We start from the raw sequence: 15,626 nt of genomic DNA on the forward strand, positions 1-15,626 counted from the left end.
CCCTGCGCACCCTCGCTCCGTCCCCCTGCTTTCGCCCTCGTGGAAAAAAAAGGCGGTGGCATCGATAAACCCGACCCGGGGTGTGAAACAAGTCCCTGGGGCAGCTGCAGGGATGGAGAATTCAAAGCAAAAATTGGGTTGAAAAGCAGAAAACAGCCTCCTCCTGGTCCGGTGGGACAGGTCCAGGGCCAGCATCCTCCTCCAGAGATCCACCCTTGTAGGGGCAGATCCAGCCCCAATGGAGAGGTTTTGGGGCTCCTCACAGCCCGTCCCAGTGGTACCCGTGCCTGTATTTTGGGACCCATCGTGCTGGTGGTGGCAGCAGAGAGGGGACCCTGCCCCGATCTCATTTTGGGGACGCTCCAGGACAACCCCATGCGGGGCAGCCCCTCTGTCCCCTCATCCTGGGGAGCTGCCGGCATGGCACCGACACCCCTTGTCTGCTACACTGCAGCTGGGGATGAAAACCTGGAGCACAGACCCCCCCCAATCCCAAAAAAAACACCAAAACCCCTTTGGGAGCACCCCATCCCCACGGCTTTCATCTGACAAGGACCCAGCACAGAAACCCCAGGGCTCCACAGCCCGTGCCCGGGGCTCCGCGCTACAATGGTCAGCAGGGAACAAAGGGAGGTCGGGAGGCCGGGAACGTCCCTTCCCAGCCCCGGGGACATTAAACAAACCCCAGAGACCATTGTCCCTTTGTCAGCCCCGCAGGTCAGCCGGGGTTTGATCTACAGCCCGGCACATCAGAGGGGAAAATTCCTGCTGAGGGTTTTGGAGCAAGTCCCCGCCGGCCTCGTCGAGCTGCTGGGCACTGCGGACCCCCAGGCTCCCTTCCCGGCTCTTCTGAAATGGGCTCAGTGTTGATTTTTCCCCAATTTTCCCCTTTTTTAAAAGCTTGTGGGAAGTTCTCCCTTCGTTTGGGAGCAGCGTTTGGCGCATGACCTCCAGTGCTGAGGAACGAGGGGGAACCACGGACACGTCCACCACCTTGAAGCCTGGAAACACCCCCCCCCATTTCAGTTTTTCCACTGGAAAACTGCATCTGAAAGGGCAAATTCTTTTGGCTACCACTTCGCCACTGGCCCTGGCTGACCAGGCAGCCCATTTCTGTCCTCCTACCAGCCCGGCCCACCAGAGCAGGCAGCAATATGGTCAACAAAGCCGATGAAACCCATAAAAACGTGCCCTTGGCTTTGCAGCCCATGCCAAGGGCAGCAACGAGCCCAGTATTTACGCTCGCCGTGGCTCGTGCATTTTAGAAGCCCGTCAATTGAGCCTTCTAATTGCCTTATAAACCAAAGCTATTTTAATGGCGCTATCTCCCTCTCCTAGGCTCTTCTGATAACCCCGGAGTTATGTACATAAATAAGGCGAAATTGCCCTAATCTCCCGGATTGTACACAGAGCTCTCGCCGGGAGAAAGCAGCCAGGACACAAAGGTTGCTGTAATCTTGAAATACTCGAAGAACAGGGCACGGCCAGGGGAATTTATTACCTGCTGTCAAGCTCTGCTCCAGCTGGGGCTGGCCGAGGAGAAATCCAAACAGCGCCGCTGGGAGCAAACACTGCCGCTCCTGCGGCCGCTCCTGCCGGCCCCTTATCGCTGCTGCTTTCCAGGTTTGGGGTTTTCCTGGTGCTGCGAGAGGTGAGAACCCAGAGCTCTGTGCTAGCAGCATCTCGAGGGGTTGTGGAGCCCCAGAAAGCAGCGAGGTGCCTGGGGACAGCACTGGGGAGCTAAGCGCAGCCTCCGAGCATCCCTACTCAGAGCTGGAGCTGCTGAAAAACCCTACAAGGATGCAGCCCGTGCGCTTGTCCTGGTGTGGCCCAGCAGGGGTGCAGTTGGAGAGCTGAGCCCCCTACGTGGGAGGGGAGAGGCTGGGTTAGGGGTAGGAGCGGGCTGGAGCACGGCACAGGGTGCAGGGGCAGCCGTGTCCTTCCCTCACCTGCCCCGCACGGCTTCCCGGAGCCACGTCTGGAGAGGGGCAGATGGATATCACAAAGCTCCCAGCTCCTCATTACCTCCTTTTTTTCCAGCCCATCTCCTGCCAGGGGACAATTAAAGGCGTGACACACGGCGTGGGGACTCCCCGGGCTGCCCGGGCTGGTTTGGGAGGGTGCTGCTCCCCCCCGGCCGTCCCCGTGCCGGATCGCTGGGCCCTGGGACAGCCACGGGTTGGTGGCAGCCACCTCCCCTCCAGCCTCGCTGGGTGGCTGGAGAGGCAACGCCTGCCAGGATGGTTCATCCTCTGCGTCCCTTCGCGATGCCCAAAACCTCGTGTATGGCACCCCGGGCACCCCATTCCTCCAGGAACACGGCCAGCTGAGCCAGCAATTCGGACACCCACAGGCTACAGCTGCGGTTTGGGGCATCCTTTAATGCCCCCCACTGCTAATTACCCTCTCGGTTGATATTGCAGCTTGAAATCCAGCCCTCACACGGCTGCTCCAACCTAAGCAGACTCCTTGATCCTTCCTGGAGGCTCTGCGAGGTGCACCCACAGGGGAGAACCTGCGGGAATATAGGGTGGAGACCCCGGTGAGCGTCCTGCAGTGAGGGGAGAGCCGCGGTGATGAGCTCGGCGCTGTCCTGTCCCATGGCCAAGAGATCCCTGGACGTGGCCCCGAGAGCACTGGCCCAGCCTTGCTGCACTCAGCTTATCGAGCTGGACCCGCTCCAGTCTGCAGGGCTGGGCCGGCCAAGTCCAGCCAGGGCCGGGCTCTGCTCCACGCGGGGTGAGACACAAAACTCCTCTCCCGCTGGCCTGTCCTGGTGGTGCCTTCTGTCCCTTTCTGCCCTGCCACTTCCCAGGTCATGGGCTGCAGCGTGGGGAAGGTGCCAGCCCCTGTTTCTGCAGCGTGCTCCAGCCCTGCGCCCTGTCCCTGGGTGCACGGACACCCCCACACACCGGGGTGGGTCTCAACAGCTCCCTTCACCCTGTTAATCCCCCGAGACACAGCCATAAAGTGGCTCCAACCCGCACCCACCAGGCAGCCTGCGAAGGGCTGATTCCTCCGTAGGGTGGGTGAGCAGTGGCACGGTGCTCTCGTGCAGTGTGAGCCCTTTGGGTGTCTCAGCATCCTCCCCGTCCTGGCAAACCCTCCAGGCAGCTGGCAGGGGAGCATCGCTGCTTGGCACGGGACAGACCCTGGTGTGAGGCCGAGCTGTGGGGTCCTGTAGGCTCAGCAGTGTCCCCAGCACAGGCTGGTCACTGCTCCGTGGGGTGCAGAGGCTCTCTCTGTCCCCATCACTACTTTCCCCTCCTTCATCCCAGCCACGCTGCTTTCAGGACGTTGTGGTGCCTGTGGATGGCTCCATGGAAGAGAAACCCTGGTGCAGACCTTTATGTTTTACCCCACAGCAGCTGCTGGCCTGCGGATAAAAGAGAGAAAAAACCCCAAACAGCTTCGGTGCTGCAGCGCCGGGCAGCGGTGGGCTCACCTTGAATCCCCCTGGCCCTGCACCAAGCAGCGAGGAGGGAACAATGGGGCTAACGAGAGGCTGGATCTCCTCCTTGAGAGGATAACACCACAATCCTTGGCTCTCAAAGGTTTTTGTGAGTGATGAGTGCAGGGGGGATCTGGGCTCCTCCATCCACACCAGCACCCAGGGGCCCCATGGTTTCAGTGCGTTATGATGGGGAGATGCTGCGGGTACGGGGAGCCCGAGTGGGTGCTGGTGTTTGGAGGGGTTGGGGCTGACCTGGGGGCTGTGGGTAAGAAGCTGCCGTGTAAGAAGCAGCCCAAGAGACGGGGCTGGGTTTTGCCATGGGGTGAACCAGGCTCAACCAGCGTGCGGGCTCTCCTCTCGCCCCGGCACAGCACGGGGCACCCTTGGGGTGGGTCGGGGTCACTGCGTGCCACACTTGGCACAGCCTGGCTGGATAAAACAAGTCATCGGCACGGTGACGGTCAGGTAATCATCATTATTAGGGCTGACCCTCGGTGATGCCACCCGCCCCCGATTCCCTGGCCCTTGAGGGGAGTCGGAGGGCGCAGGTTCCCTCCCAGGGCTGGCCGTGACGTGGGAGCGCGGGGAGGGTGCGCTTACTCACGCTGCGCCCGCTGTCATGGGGAGGCCTCAGCACGCCTGGGAGCTGGAACAGCCGAATCCTGCCCCAAATTAGAGCCTGGGCTTCAAAGGCTGCCTCCCTTCCCTCGGCAGCCTCGCAAAGTCCCCGAGCTGCCTGCGGTCGGAGCAGCCCCGGAGCTGCAGAGGACGCGGGCGCCGCGTTCCCGGCATGGTGTATGGGAAGAGGTTGTCTGCGTCCCTCCTGCCCTACAACCTCCCCCATTTAGGGCTCATTTTAGGCTTTCCCAGGATGGCAGCACTGCCTGGGAGCTCACCTGCTACAAGACACCCGGGCAGGCGATTCTCCTTTCCCGGGGCAGAGCTGCTCCCTGAATCCTGGCTCAGCAGCGAGAAAACCCCTCTGCTAAGGGGAATTACGCCCTGGATGCTCACGCTGGCAAATTGCAGCATTTAGGGCTGGCTCCAGCCATCCCTGCCCCAGCAGAGGAGGGGCAGGGGAAGAAACAGGCTCGACCCGTCGCGCTGACGAAGATGGAAGAGGGTGGTTAGTAAGTGGCACGTTCGCCTTACGTCCAGCCTGGCAGGAATGCAGCCAGGATCCATTAGGGGAGCAGCCGTCCCGTGAGTCACGCCGTGGCCATGCGGATTTAGCCGGGATTTCGAGACCAAGCGAGCTGTAATTGCACATCAGCGGAGGGATGCTTGCAGTAATCGGCCGGCCCGGCCCGGCCGCTGCGGGGAGAGGGAGGAGGGCTGGCCGGGGCGTGATGCAGCCAGCCCCTCGTTAAATTAACCGGGCAAAAATGTAGGCCACACCAACGCCACGGGGAAACGCGCTGCCTGGCGCTCTCCCTTTGAAGGCAGGGTGACACTGCTCCTGCTGAAGCTGGGTTTTGATAGCGGCGAGATAAGCAGGGTAAATATGTCGTGGTGGCAGCACGGGGCAAGGATCGACCGCCCCCGGTGCTGAGCCCGGGACAGGCGGGCACGCAGGGCAAAGCCGTCCTCGTCGGGGAGCTGTTCCCATCCATCACCCAAGGGAAACGTCGCTCCTGGCCGGGGCGATGTGGGAACGGCTCCTCCACTCTTGGCTACGAGACTCTGGAAAAATGATGAGAGCCTGAGGAGTAAAAATGCGTGTTCTCTCTTGCACAGCAGAGAGAGATAACACCCTGCACCTCACCGGCACTGCTCCAGCCCAATGCCCGTCCCCAAAACCACGCTCCCACCCCTCCTCGCCCCTACCCTCTGCTATTTTAGCATTAGGAATGAGCGGTGGCTGGGGCAGGGGGCTCACAGACCCCCCAAATCCCAGCCCCGCTGCATCTCCCGGCTCCGTTGTGCAAGAGCTGGAGGCTGTGGATAATCTCTTTCATTCCTTTCCCAAGAAAACATGACTCGGCGAGGGCTGTCACTCATCCCCTTAATAACGCTGGATGCCAGCGGATGATTTCAATCACATCGGTCGAGTTGCTACACGCTGGCACCGGCGGCCGGGCAGGGCTGCGCCCAGGTGCTGGGTGGAGGGAAGGGGTGCTGTGCTCGGGGAGCGGGCGCTGCGCTCGCCAACACCATTGGATGCCACGACCTGAGCCTTGAAGGGAGAGGAGCGGTGGGGATGGAATGGAGAGCAGCTGTGGGGATGCCCATGGTGCTTCAGGGAGCTGGGCTGCTGGCCCTGGGGCATGGGTGAGCTGCTCCGTGCTGGCTGGTGGCTCCCAAGGGAAGGGGACAGCTGAATTCCCAGCTCCAGGTTGTTCATAATAAGTTGAGGCACTGGGGCTGCTGCTCCTCCTCGCCCAACGACGCACCAAGCTGCGCTTCTCTCTGAGCACACCACAGAAGGCACAAGAAGAAGCCTTTAAAGCGCTCCCTGCCCCCAAACCAGCGCTGAGCGAAGCTGAAATCCCATTCACAACCCTTCAGCCTAAACCAGGACCTCAGGCAGACCACGACCAGGGCCAGCAGATAAGACACCAGGGCTCAGCGGAGCCGCGCTCCATGCGTTTCTCGCCCTGAGCTGCCCTCGCTCCCTGGGGGCTCGGCTGCTCCCCGGCCCCCGGTGCCATCCCGCGGCAGCTCAGCTCCGTGCTGGCCCCACCGCCCCACACGTATCAATGGAGCATTTGTCTCGTGCTTGGCACCAGGCGCCGGAGCGCAAGGGTCCGTGCGCTGGCTCGCCCAAACACAGCTATAAATGGCAAGAGGAGCCGCACAGACAGGCTGTTCTCGCGGTCGGCACGCTCTCAAATAGCACGGTTAACACCCGCGCTGCCCGAGCAGCTCCTGCGGAGGAGCAGGGGCGCACAGAAGCTCCTGCGTGCCCCAAAAGAGGCTGATTGCAGCCCGAAGTATGGCCCCAAAGCGGCCCCCTGGCACGCACCGGGATGGTGCCACCCTTGGTGCTGAGCAGAGCGGTGGCAGCTGAGGGGTTGGAACAGGATTGCAAGCGGAAGGTTTGAGATAAATTCCTCCCGTTTCACTGATTTGGGGCTTGGCCAGACCTGGCTGCAGGAGAAAGGCTGCAGGAGGCTGCCCTGCAGCTGTAAGGCCCTGCAAATAAAGCACCACACCGCAGCCCACCCCATCACACTGACCCCACCAAGGCACCCTCCATCCAGCTGCGCCGCAGGGCAAGTGCCCAAGAGCTCCAAGGTGCCCAGCAGGCTCATCCACGCCCGAGCTGCTGGCCACGGCCAAGCAGAGCCCAGCCCCACCACGGGCACCGCACCAAGGGTCTAAAAATAAGGGCAGAGCCCCGAGCCCAAGGGAAACCCAGCCTGCGGGCAGCCTCAGCACACGGAGCGCCCACGGCTCCCCGGAGAGCTCCAGCAGCCAAATGGCTCTGCGCTCCCCTTCCTTTTGAGGGAAGGGCACCAGGAGAGCAGCAGGAGCTCCTCGTGCGCTCAGATCATCTCTGGTATCAGGCACAGCACCAATCCTGCCCCCAGCACAGCCCCTCTGCAGAGCGCCCAGCACCCGAAACCCTCATCTCCTGCACCAGGTGCTCAGGGCGCTGGTCCGTCACCCCCTGTCCAAAGCAGGGGGAAAAAAAAAAAGATACAGGCCATGAGAAAAATATATGGTTTTATTTGCCAATTAACAAAAGAGGGATCCAAATCTCAGCTGTAAACACGGAGAGCTCCTTTCTGACCACAGCTAGTACTTTCCACCACCGTCCCTTTGTATAGCCTGATCCGCCCCAACAATGCCAGCCGACGCTGTCAGGGCTTTTGCTGCTCTGCTCGGGGTCACACACCCTGAGCTTAGTCCCCAGCGCAGCACCAGCTGCTGGCAGGGGAAGGAGCCAAAAAAATGAGTATTTTGGGGTCAGTCCTGCCCATGGGACACCTGGGGAAGGCGATGCCATCCCATCTTGCCACGCACGGGGTCAGGGAAGGTGGCAGAGCTCCTGGAGCGGCTCTGCAGGAACAGAGCCCTACCTGAGCAGGTGATGGGGACAGTCCCCACGCCAGCCCTGCAGGAACAACCCCAAGCCGATGTCAGGGGGAAGCTCAGCCCTGGGACTGGCAGAATTTGGAGAAGCAGAGCCAGCAAGTTCGTCCCAAACAAGGACTGGCATGCCGGCAGCTCGCTCGGTGCGGTGGAACCAGAAGTGCCTGTAGCTCCGCATGGGGAAGTGAAACTGCAGCTGAGGCTGGAGGGCAGCCAGGCACAGAGGAGCTCACACCCAGCTCCCAGCCAGGGTGGGAGCCTGCCCCGAGCACCAGGACCCAAGCGTTTGGGGAAGATAAGGCTTTTGGAGCTCCTCACCTTTCCAAAAAGGACCCCTAGGCACCCGGTGCCACCCCGGCCAGAGGGACCTCAGATGACCAAGGGAATGGGATGCCCATGGGGCCACGAGCAATTTGAGGAGCCACCAGGAGCAGCATTATAAATAGAAACCTCTGGCACGGAGCAGCCTGCCAGCAGCTACACGCTCCCAGGCTTTGCTGCCCGGATGGGGAAGCAGGAGCCCAGGGTGCCCGCACCAATTCCTCCACGGCCATGGGTGGGTTCAGACCTGGTTCTTCACGGGGTAGGGGCAGCAAAGGGAGCACCCCCCTGCCCTGCTGGACAAGCAAAATAAAAAAAAAACAACAGATTTGAATACACTGTATTTATTTGAAACAGATTCTAAAGAATCTAGTGAGTCTATGTCAAGCCCATCGCATGACAAGTGATACAGGTGTAGGAAAAAAAAACATTTAAAACAAAATCAAGTGCCATTCAAGCTACTGGAATCGTCCGTTGCCCCCTCACAGGAGGCAGCACAGTATCACTGCAAGATCGAGAAAATTCAGATTCAACTCATTCACAGGAGTCCCACCACACACACTCCATCATAAACCAAAAGTGCAATCTCAATATAAGTCGCCCTGTCGAGCTGTTGGCTGTAGGGTTCTCTTTTTTTTTTTTTTGACATCTTAACCAGGAAGGAGGGAATCTCAGTTTAGTGCATCTGTGTTTGGGGGTAGAGAGTAAGAAGCCTGTAAAAAAATAAAGAAAGAGCATGCTACATGTCATCTACGTCCAGCTGAAGATTAAAATGCAAGAAAAATCGTCCCTTGGAACCATGAAGGAGGTTTAGAGGCATAAAGGGGCGTACTGGCGGTGTCCAAAGCAGCCCTTAAAGCAGTTTTACCTCGCACCAAAAAGTCTCAGCCCCCACTACAGGGACCTGCAGCACCCACCCCGTTACTGGTGCTTTCTCTTCGGTGCTCACCGGCCGGGAAGCAGAGCTGGGCTGAGAGCTGGGCAGTTAGTTGGTGTTTTTAGTCGGTGTTAAGTGCGAGAGCCCCCGCAGCATCCCCTCCCCGCCCCACGTCGCCCCTACCCCCAAAAAACGTCGCAATCTGGCTAAAGGCATTCTAGACTTTATTAGGGTTCGGTCTGCCCGGCTAGTACAGGTGTCACAAAAACCAAGAAACAAGTTAGTAGAGATACTCGGGTAACTGCAGTAGGTTAGCCTCGGAGGGAGCACCGTGAAGCCCCGGCGTGCCCAGAGCAGCTTTTTGGGAGCGCCTGGTTGCCTTCCCACCTCCCCGGCCGTGCATAGTTAAGTCTGAGATGATGCTCCACGAGAGCGGGCCCCGCAATCCAGGCGTCTCAGAGAGACTTCGTGCTCGGGACACCCAACAGCTTCAAAGCCACATCTGACCAACAGAGCCAAACCCTCCAGACACAGAGGGTTTGTTCAGAAAATACATACTTTTTTTTTTCCACCCCCCTCCAAGGCCAACTGACTCTCACACAGAGCCCCGGTCTCCACTTCTAGCTAGGAGAACGAATTTCAAATGCTACCGATGGCTCACACATGGGGTCACTCAGCTGGGAAGAGGCTGTTTTGGGGACAGGAGGCAAGATCCCAGCCCTGGGAGAAGAGATCCTGGAAGAGGTCTGCTCTTCTCCTGGAAGGACACAGGCTCCAGCCCCCAGAACAGCCGGAGATAACGGGCTCATTCACCAGTTTGTGCTTCAAGGACAAGCCTCAGCCTCCCAGATAACCCAGCCGGCCTCTGGCTTTGGGCATTAAAACCACACTGCAAGCCAAAAAAAGAAAACAGCATTTCAAATTCTCCTAGAAAAATCCACGGTTTGGTACAGCAGCCTAGGGCAGGTTCCTGGACAGATCTGCCTCATCGTTTAGGGACACGATTAACATTTTGGCACTGCAGACTCGGGAGCTTCAATAAATTCATCAGTAGGTCCCTGCTGCCTTGTCTCCACGAAGCTTCGCCCAGCATTTTCCACCATGCACTTTCCCTCCCTCCTCCCCCCCCCTAAGTTTTAGGCATTTACAAGCCCACCCTTGTTTATGCAACTCAGCTTTGAGAGCTATTTGCTACAGCTGGTCCTTCACAGGCAGCAAGCCATGCCAAAAAAACCTCAGCAACACATAACCTGCAGTCCCATCCTTGCTTCAGCGAGGCTACTAGAAATGATCTCACGACCCTCCCTCCCCAACAGAAATATTTTCCTCTCGGGACATCCCACTCAAGCTCTTGGGATGCCAGCCCCTGCAAAAAAAAAAAAAATAAAGGTTTACAGTACAGTTGTGTTTATATTGTTACAGGCACTTAAACAGGATTCTTTGGTCCTTCAAAGGAATTAGCCACTCTGGCTTCTGGCTTCAGAAACCACAAGTCTGCACTCCCATAACACCTCCTGCACTAAAAAATAATTCGGATCCGCTTCAGGGCAGTGCAGCTCTACCTTACTGTAATTCTACAATCTCCCCACACACACACCCACCCCCCCCGTTGCCCACAGAATTCGGGAAGCCGTCAAGTCTCCCCATAAACGTCCCCGTAAACGTCATCTAGCTTCCATCGCACTGCACATCCCATCACAGTGTACAGCAGGCAGGTCTCGTCCCGACCATCCCAGGAACAAGACGCTCGAGCCAAGAGTCCAGGAAAAAAAAACAAATTTCCTCTCGGTGCAGTCTTGGGGAGGGTCCCCCCCTCCCTCCCCGCTCCCCAAGGCAAGGCAATACCTCGGGGGACAGCCCCTGGAGCTTGTCCCGGCTCAGTTACAGGGAAGCCACGTTGGGTAGGACTGACTGCAAGGCAGGAAGGGCTGCACGTGGGTCACGTAGTAGTTGAAGTTTATTTCGCTGACGTAGGGAGCTGGCTGGTAGAAGCAGGTAACGTTTGTGACGGTGGGGATGATGTTCTGCTCAGCCAGGACCCTCACGGCCAGCATGGCAATGAGGTTCAGGGTCTGCCTCCTCTCGTGTCCCATGAGGCAGACCGTGCTCTCATTGACCACCCTGTGGAGGGTCATCAAATAGTCATATCTTTTGCTCTCCATCCCGACAAAGTGGCTCTGGAGGTAGCACTCCAGCTTCCTCTGCTGCTCGCCGATGTCGGAGAAGTCTATGAAAAACCTGGAGCACATGTACCTCTGTAACGCCTTCATATCCACTTCCAGCTTGGGCTTAAACCCCCTGACCAGGAGGTTGCAGTACTTCAGAAGCCCCCCGCCTCGGATCTCCTCGGGGTTCCTGGTGGCGATGACCCTGCTGCGGAGGTGCTCCATGGCCTCCTCGAAGTCCCCGTACATGCTCTCCCCGGTCACCGTGGGGTGGAAGTTCTCGGCCATGGGGTTCTCTGAACACTCCCCAAACAGCAGCAGCGAATCCAGGATGATCTGGAAGGAATCCACGCTGAACTCGAACTGCCGTCGGAGAGAGTCCACGAACTTGAGCTCCACGTTCTTCCCGCTGTTGTTGGACAGGGAGATGAGGCTCCAGCGGTCGGTCTCGTTGCACACCTTGACCAGCTTCTGCACGTAGGCCTCCTTCAGGGTCACGGGGGTGATCTTGTCTTTGTTGACGCCTTCCGGGAGGAAATCCAGCAGGCAATCCATGACCACGTCCTTCACCTGCTGGAAGACGTCTTCGGTCTTCAGATCCACGCCAAAAATGAGGTCCAGGTCTTTGTACCCCAAGCCGCTGTCTTGGTGGAGGACGTGGCTGGCTGCCGAGCCGTTCAGCCTCACGTTGTGGACTGCGATTCCTTTCTTCTCCAGCCGACTACGGACAACCTGAGAGAGAGAAACGTGGTGAGAAGCAGGCAAAGGCTCCTGGAAAGGCCTCGCTACAGCAGCAGGATTGGCTCCCTCTGCTCATACGGGTCACCCCAAGGCAAGACAGCGAAATAAGAAGCTAATCCATTAGAAATAGGTCGCTTTGGAAGGCTTCCAGAGCTTTGAGGGAGACCCAGCCCCAACTGCTGGGGGGGGGTCCCACTCACCCCTTTGAGTTATGGGGCTCCTGGTGTACAAGAGGAGCTCCTGGGAGTGCTGAAGGGCAGAGTCTGCTCTTCCCTGCTTTCCCCCACCGAGGGTGAGATGTTCCCTAAATCAACCCCATCTCTGCTCACCCAGGGGAGGAGCAGCCAGCCATCCAGACCGGATTTAATCAGGGCACCCACCCACCCCGGCCATCCCTTTACCTGTCAGCATTCATCAGAAGCAACCCAAAACGCCCGAGCTGCTCCAAAGCCCCAGCCAGGTGTCTCCGAGTTCGTGTCCTAACTAGTAAGTGTATCCTAACAATTTCCAGTGTGTCAGAGCTTCGTGCCGAACTTGGCGTGCTATCAAGCACAGGAGGCAGCTTTCATCTTCGGGGTGTTACTTCCCTGATTTTAATGCTGCCTGCTCAGTGCTGGCACACCCACCCGACCTGCGGAGCTTTGTTCGCTCGGCAGGGCGCTGAATCACTCGCCCGATTACTTAACATGCAGGAGGCTGAAATAACCCCAAGACCAGAAGATCAACCGCTCTGGACACCAGCTTGTAATTTGAGTGTCACCGAGCCCAGGGGACGAGGCTCACGTCCCCCCGCCAGCTCGTCCCACCTCCCGTCACTTTCATGTCCCTCCCCAGCCACCACCCGGAGCCCTGCGAGCCTCATCCTGCTCACCCAGTGCACGGCTGGAGCTTGAAAGAGCCCAAGCTCGGGCTCCAAATGGAGACGTTATCTCCCGAGAAGCCAGTCTGACCGGGCTACTCGGCCCCATGAGGCTGTCCCGGAGCCCCACAGAAATGCCAAACCTCATCGAGGAGCTCAAATTGGCTCAGCCCTGTTCTTTTGGGGGATGCTGAGGGTTGGGTCTGCAGCAGGACTACCCCAAAACTCAGTCTGCAAACAGCAGGGGGTGAAAGGCTCCAGCAGGCAGCCCCCTGTGCAGGGAGGAGATGTTTCGGCAGGGTTTTGGGAGCATTTTTTAATCAACTTGTTAAACCCTAAGTTCAGGGCGCTGCGAAATCTCCTGATGCAGCTACTCTGCTGGCATTTCCCCACTGCTCCCTGACATTAGGAACTGCTGCTCGGGCTGGAAATGCGCCAGGGCTCGTGGCCAGCCCGATGGCCGTGGTCACATGCCAGGCACCAGTTAACCAGTGAGCTATTCACCATCGGAAGTCCCAAGTCCCCCATGGACGCATTTGTTCTCCAAGGCAGGCAGTGCCCAGAACCAGATTTACTCCTGAAATAAGGCGCTGGGTTATTCCTACACGTAGAAAACAGCTCTGAACTGACCCTAATGAGCTCTTGGTGGGACACTGCTGCAGTCACCGAGCTGCTGGCGCAGGCACGGCTCCACGGTGCTGCCTGGTAGGGGTTAGGGGTTGTTCTACCTGGTTTAATGCGAGATGGGACACAGGTCACAAGTGTCGGGTACAGATCCAGGTGTTGGTCCTAGCTAAGATCCCATTCCAGATTAATTTCCCAGCCACAATCAAAGATTGTTGCCTAATATCTCCCTGGGCAAGGCTCGGGACCTACAGACCCATGACCCTGGGCAGACAGCTCTGCATACACAAGAACCATTGAGGAAGAGTGGAAAAAACTATTGAATTAGAGAAAACCCCACCAGAAGGGGCAAACCACCCCAGTTTGGCCCCAGAGGAGCCCAGACAGCCCCAGCACCCCAGGATGAGCACCCCCAGCCCCAATGTGGAGCGCACCCGGAGTCACTCCCTGGCTGCAGGGGGTGCAGGTATGTGCTCTCCCCCTGAGGGTTGGATATTTGGGGGGTTATGCAGCTGCTGACCTGCTTCCCAAAGCAGCACCCCACCTGGGGTGTGGGTCAGCTAATTGCTCGCCAGCCCTGCGCCTGCCCTCGACCTGCCGCTTCCCACCGCAAGCCCGAGCCACGGGCACGCACCAAACGAGTGCCTTTGGGGTGGCTCACATCGTTAGTCAGCCCTAAACACAGGGGGCAGCACACCAGCCCCTCGCCGCATCTCAAGGTGCTGGTGGCATTCACAGCATCCTTTTGGGCAGCTTCAGCACCAAAAAATTCAGCTTGCTGGGGGACATCTGATGCTGCCCCACATCAGGGGGGGTTAAGGACACTGGGGCTTCTCCAGCCCTTCCTGACCCCAAGGCAACACCTTAGGGTCAGCTCCTATCTTCTGCTCTGCATAAAACCTCGGGAACACGGGCATGCAGAGCTCCTGCCCCCAGCAGATGCAGCAGGAACTCGAGGAATTTGGAGTCAGCCTCGCTGGAGCGTCACTCGCCCGTTCCCAGGCAGAAATACTCCCCCAGCAGTCCAGGCCCCCCCGATCCTCACCTTCGGTTTATTGTGAAGCCGGTTTGCTCGTGGCTTCGTGAGCAGCCTTTTTAATTAGAAGCCGGCATTGCCCGATTTTTTACATTTGATGAGTCATTACCGAGGCACGAAGTTACCTCCCCACCATGAATATGCAGCAGCGTAGCCGAGCTGCACGGCCAGTTGAATATTACACGCAGTTATTGCTTTATGGTTGAACTAACAGGAACTCTTCGACGACGTTAATCGGGGGGGGACACCGTGTGCCACAACCCCGAGGACACTTGGGGCTGCCAACCCCACACCAGCTGCCCCCCAGTGCCCAGTACTCAAAGGCTGGGGGGGGAACTGGGAGGCAGGGAGCAACTGGGGGAGGCCCTGCAGGTACTGGGGGGGCCTTGCAGGTCCTGGGGGGTCTGACCAACACCCTGATCCCACCATGCCACGATGGTCCCAAGGCACTGGGGGGGCAGAATGGTGCTGTCCACCCCAGGGGGGGGTCCCAGGGGACCCCAGGAGGGTCCCTGCTGGAACTGGAGGGTCCCAAGGGGGCTCTGCCCACTGCAGCCACTCCAATCCCACCACATCCCAGTGGTCCCAATGCACTGGGGGGGATGGCAGGATGGCTCTGCCTACTCCAGAGGGGTCCCTGTCGGTACTGGGGGGGTCACCGGGTGGTCCCAGCCCCCCCCACCACCCTGACCCCACCGTGTCCCAGCGCTCCCCCAGTCCCGGGAGGGTCCAAATTGGGGTCCCTACCGATATGAGGGGTGCTCAGCCCCCACCACCACCCCGACCCCATCACATCCCGGTGCTCCCCGGGTCCCGGGGGGGGGGTCCCCGGTCCTCACCTGCACGATCGTGCGTGGCCGCACTGAGAGCGTGGGGAAGTTGCCGCGGCCGTGGATGGGCACAGCCTCGCCCAGGATCTGGTCCAGCCGCTGCACCTGCTCCCATGTCAGGACGCTGAACCGGCCCCCACCGCTGCCGCCGCTGCTGCTGCCGCCGCCGCTTTCCGCCTGCCCCCCGGAGCCCGCAGCGGGCCCCCCCGGTGCCGCCGCCAGCATCACCGCCGAAAACCCCGCGGAAATGGGGAAAACGGGAGGAAAAAAAATTTTTTTTTTTTTTAAATTAATGACAAACGAAGCGGCGCGGGGAGCTGCGGGCGGAGGAGGCGGCGGCGGCGGCCCCGGGGGGATGCTGAGCCCGGCCCAGCCACGCTCCGCTCCGCTCCGCCCGCCGCCGGCCGCGCTCGGCACTGCGCTCGCCCGCGCCCCGCCGCCGGTTTATATAGCCCCCGGCCACGCCCCCTCATTGGTCCGGTCTCTCCGCCAATCGCTGCCCGCCGCCGCCGCTCCTCTGGCTCTGCCATTGGTCGCCGATAGGGGTTGGGGAGCGCCGCGGAGCCAATCGAGAGAAAGGGGCGGGGAAAGAGGCGGGGCGGAGAGGGGAGGGGCGGGGCTCTGCCGCCTTGTCCCGCCCCCTGAGCGCGGGAGGGCGGCGGCTTAAAGGGGCCGCAGCAC

At 59.4% G+C, this 15,626-nt stretch overlaps 1 protein-coding gene and 1 long non-coding RNA gene across 4 annotated transcripts; both read right to left on the bottom strand.

The window, feature by feature from the left end:
- Positions 1-1,446: 1,446 nt before the first annotated feature.
- On the bottom strand, positions 1,447-4,545 carry LOC119713609 (uncharacterized). Of its 3 annotated transcripts, XR_011804785.1 has the most exons (3): positions 4,059-4,545; positions 2,992-3,376; positions 1,447-2,515 (listed from the first exon to the last, which is right to left on the bottom strand). It is a non-coding gene; the product is annotated as an uncharacterized lncRNA (long non-coding RNA). The 3 variants fall into 3 exon arrangements; XR_011804784.1 differs by having other exon boundaries at positions 1,447-3,376; positions 4,351-4,545; XR_011804783.1 differs by having other exon boundaries at positions 1,447-3,376.
- A 3,596-nt stretch (positions 4,546-8,141) lies between these two features.
- TENT5B (terminal nucleotidyltransferase 5B) lies at positions 8,142-15,374 on the bottom strand. Its single transcript, XM_027443887.3, has 2 exons — positions 14,955-15,374; positions 8,142-11,587 (listed from the first exon to the last, which is right to left on the bottom strand). Exons 1-2 carry the CDS (start codon positions 15,168-15,170, stop codon positions 10,568-10,570), a joined length of 1,236 nt encoding a protein of 411 aa, XP_027299688.3. The 5' UTR covers positions 15,171-15,374; the 3' UTR covers positions 8,142-10,567.
- Positions 15,375-15,626: the final 252 nt, after the last annotated feature.

This window comes from Anas platyrhynchos, chromosome 24 (genome assembly GCF_047663525.1).
Source record: "Anas platyrhynchos isolate ZD024472 breed Pekin duck chromosome 24, IASCAAS_PekinDuck_T2T, whole genome shotgun sequence".
NCBI classification, from domain to species: Eukaryota; Metazoa; Chordata; class Aves; order Anseriformes; family Anatidae; genus Anas; species Anas platyrhynchos.

Coding starts and splice junctions, on each gene's coding strand:
- TENT5B (XM_027443887.3), bottom strand. CDS start 15,170: ATGCTGGCGGCGGCACCGGGGGGGCCCGCTGCGGGCTCCGGGGGGCAG. Junction 11,588..14,954: donor GGCCACGCACGATCGTGCAG/GTGAGGACCGGG, acceptor TCTCTCTCTCAG/GTTGTCCGTAGTCGGCTGGA.